This window comes from Nicotiana tabacum, chromosome 7, assembly GCF_000715075.1.
Source record: "Nicotiana tabacum cultivar K326 chromosome 7, ASM71507v2, whole genome shotgun sequence".
Taxonomy (NCBI): domain Eukaryota; kingdom Viridiplantae; phylum Streptophyta; class Magnoliopsida; order Solanales; family Solanaceae; genus Nicotiana; species Nicotiana tabacum.
In genome coordinates this window covers 55,484,623-55,488,143 of record NC_134086.1, presented here as the reverse complement: position 1 = coordinate 55,488,143, position 3,521 = coordinate 55,484,623, and the positions used below count along the sequence as shown (strand labels likewise).

Here is a 3,521-nt window from a genome sequence, read left to right as displayed (position 1 = left end):
AAATTTAGAAGAGATTCTGCGAAAAAATGCAAGATTTACAGAAGGAAGGAAGTTCTATGTATTTTTCAGTGTATGGAAAACGAAGCCATGCCTCAGAATTTATAGGCAATTATCGGAAAAGGTGTGGTGTCTGTTCAGGAAAATGTGTCTGTTCAGGAGGGAAATCAACGTTCAGCAAAGGAAGCTTAATTCCGTTAATGAACAGTGGCATTTAATTAATTTCTAAATAATTAATTAAATAAATTTTGTACAAAAATAATCTTATCGATCGATCATTTGACAAATCCAAAGCCAAAGCCAAAGCCAAAGCCGAGCCGAGCGAGCGAACGACGACAACGCGAGGGTTCATTCTCTTCAACTCCTTTTAAGAGCTCTAAGAAGTGATCCTATATTTATACACATAAGTGTAGTTGTCTTTCACCAATGTGGTACAAAGTTCATGACAAAAGCTCACTTGATTCAAATTTTCATTTCCCTCCATTTTATTTCCCACCATTTTCCAATTCACACTCTTGGACTTTAAAGCCCGATGCTTAAAGTCTTTAAAGCCCAATGCTTAAAGTCCAATAATCCCCCACATGAATGGGAATGGCTTTAACAAGAATGATCATAGATGAAAGTTGTGTGATTTGCAAGTAAGGATTAATTGCATCTGGATAAGTAGGTTTCCCTTTGAACTTTCTATAGTGAACATATGTCAGATATACTCGGTCAATCAGTAGATTTGATATCTTTGAACCGTCGAACTTTAGTGTATACCTAGACAACCATATGTCATACAATCAACCCTTAACCGTATTTTGGTTCTCATTGTTGTGTTTGTTTCAGCCATGAACACCACCTGGTTTCATAAGTGCGTACAGAATTGGCCTTACAGAATTCTCATTGAAGCGGCTTCCACTTCACACTTACATAGGTGATTCCTAAACGTGTAATCCTTTAGATTGACACTATTTGATAAATACCACATCAAATTTAGGCAATCATTAAAGAATGTGTAAAGTTCTATCCTTGTTACTAAACATTGTCTTCATCACGAGAAGGGACCCAAGATTTTATTTAGACAATGTTGAACTGGTCAATCACAATTTTGTTTGAGCTTCTTGAACCTAGATCTCAGAATATCCAAAATTCTAGGTAGAGTTACCGCCATATTGACTTGTCCTTGGCCATAGTCTCATTCCCTTAGATGATTTCTCAACTCCCTCTCTAGTTAAGCCTTTTGTAAGCGGATCCACCACATTATCCTTTGATCTTACATAATCAATAGTGATAATTCCACTAGAAAGTAGTTATCTAACGGTGTTATGTCTTCATCGTATATGACTAGACTTTCCATTATACATAACGTTCCCTGCCCGTCCTTTTGCAGCCTCACTATCGCAATGTATGCATATAGGAGCCAAAGGTTTTGGCCAGAACGAAATGTCTTCTAAGATATTTTGAAGCCATTCAGCTTCTTCGCTGGCCTTATCCAAAGCTATAAGCTCTGATTCCATTGTAGAGCGAGCGATGCACGTCTGTTTGGAAGACTTCCAAGATACTACTCCTCCACCAACAGTAAAAACATATCCATTTGTGGACTTTGTTTCTGTTGAGCCGGTTATCCAATTTGCATCACTATATCCTTCGATAACCGTAGGATATTTATTGTAATGTAAAGCGTAGTCTTGGGTATATTCCAAATATCCCAGAATTCGTTTCATTGCCACCCAGTGATGTTTGTTGGGATTACTTGTGAATCGACTAAGTTTACTTATTGCACAAGCTATATCAGGACATGTACAGTTCATGATATACATTAAACTTCCCAATACACGAGCATACTCCAATTGAGACGTGCTTTCACCTTTATTCTTTATAAGATGATGGTTTAAGTCAATTGGAGTTCTTGCACTTCTAAATTCCAAGTGTTTGAATTTTTCAAGTACCATTTTCACGTAATGTGATTGAGACAAAGCTAGACCCTGAGGAGTCCTCTGAATTTTAATTCCTAGAATTACATCGGCAACTCCTAAGTCTTTCATATCAAACTTACTAGCAGGGATACGCTTAGTAGCTTGAATGTCGGCAATGTCTTTACTCATTATTAGCATATCATCAACATATAAACAAACAATTACTATATGATTGTGAATGTTCTTAATGTAAAGACACTTATCACATTCATTATCGATCGATCATTTGAAAAATCCAAATCCAAAGCCAAAGCCAAAGACGAGTCGAGCGACAACGACGACGCGAGGGTTCATTCTCTCCAACCCCTTTTAAGAGCTCTAAGAAGTGATCCTATATTTATACACACAAGTGTAGTTGTCTTTCACCAATGTGGTTTAAAGTTCATGACAAAAGCTCACTTGATTCTAATTTTCATTTCCCTCCATTTTATTTCCCACCATTTCCCAATTCACACTCTTGGACTTTAAAGCCGAATGCTTAAAGTCTTTAAAGCCCAATGCTTAAAGTCCAACACAATCAGGATGTTAAATGATACAAAGATACCTACCAAAGTGAAAGATAAATTCTATAAAATAGCTATATGACCGATAATGTATTAAACCAACGTGAAGCAATAGGAACTTTAGGGACCTAAAGTACATAATCTAAAGTTGTAACTAACTTAGTGAAGTCGGTTAATTAGCCGTAGATTCTGTTAGTAGGGTGTTAGTCAGATATATATGTATAGATTAGCTAGAGATACTCAGATGTATTCATATATATATATATGTATGTATGTATGTATGTATGTATGTATGTATGTATGTATGTATATGTATGTATGTATGTATGTATGTATGTATGTATGTATAGATTATCTAGTGACATTGAGATGTATTCATTCATTCCACAATGAAGTGAAGAAGCAATTTTCTCTCTTCAATCGCTCGCTCTCTCTCATTCTTTTAGATTCTTCTTTTCTCGTTTCGATCTTAGAATCTCAATATGGTATCAGTGCCTACGATCGAATGTTGATACCAACTTTGTTTCTCTTCAATTTGTTGGTAAATTGTTCATGATCAGCTAAATCTAGTCGCTGGGGTTTGCAATTTCAGAGCTAGGATGGTGGTAGGAGAAGGAACGAGTAATGAGACTGCAATCAGTTACAATCATCCTCTGTATTTGCGACCTTCTAATTTGCTAGATGAGCATTTGATCAAATTCAAACTTCGAGGTACTGATAACTACAATTTGTGGTGTCGACCTATGAGGATTGCACTTTTTATGAAAAACAAGGTTGGTTTTATTGATGGAACGTGTGAGAAGAACAAGTTTCGGAAGGAATTACATGATCAATAGGATAGATGCAATGCCTTTGTTTTCTCGTGGATCATGAATGTTGTCACAAAGGATCTTTACAGTAGAGTTGTTTATGCATCTACAACATATAATGTGTGGAATGACTTAAAGGAGAGATATGATAAGAGAAACATTTCACGAATCTACAATTTGCTTCAGGAGATTAACGACTTAAAACAAGGACTAGCGCCAGTTTCTACCTATTTTTCAAAATTAAAGGATTT

The 3,521-nt window shown here is 36.1% G+C and overlaps 1 protein-coding gene across 1 annotated transcript; it reads right to left on the bottom strand.

Moving 5' to 3' along the window:
* Nucleotides 1–1,313: 1,313 nt before the first annotated feature.
* LOC142162098 (secreted RxLR effector protein 161-like) lies at nucleotides 1,314–2,087 on the bottom strand. Its single transcript, XM_075218406.1, has 2 exons — nucleotides 2,039–2,087; nucleotides 1,314–1,768 (listed from the first exon to the last, which is right to left on the bottom strand). The coding sequence occupies exons 1-2, from the start codon at nucleotides 2,085–2,087 to the stop codon at nucleotides 1,314–1,316; spliced, it is 504 nt and encodes a 167-aa protein (XP_075074507.1).
* Between the last annotated feature and the right edge of the window lie 1,434 nt (nucleotides 2,088–3,521).

Excerpts from the sequence above, each read along its gene's own strand:
- LOC142162098 (XM_075218406.1), bottom strand. The coding sequence starts at position 2,087 with ATGAGTAAAGACATTGCCGACATTCAAGCTACTAAGCGTATCCCTGCT. Across the intron at positions 1,769-2,038 it reads TACTAAGCGTATCCCTGCTA|CTTGTGCAATAAGTAAACTT; the intron begins GTAAGTTTGATA and ends GTCCTGATATAG.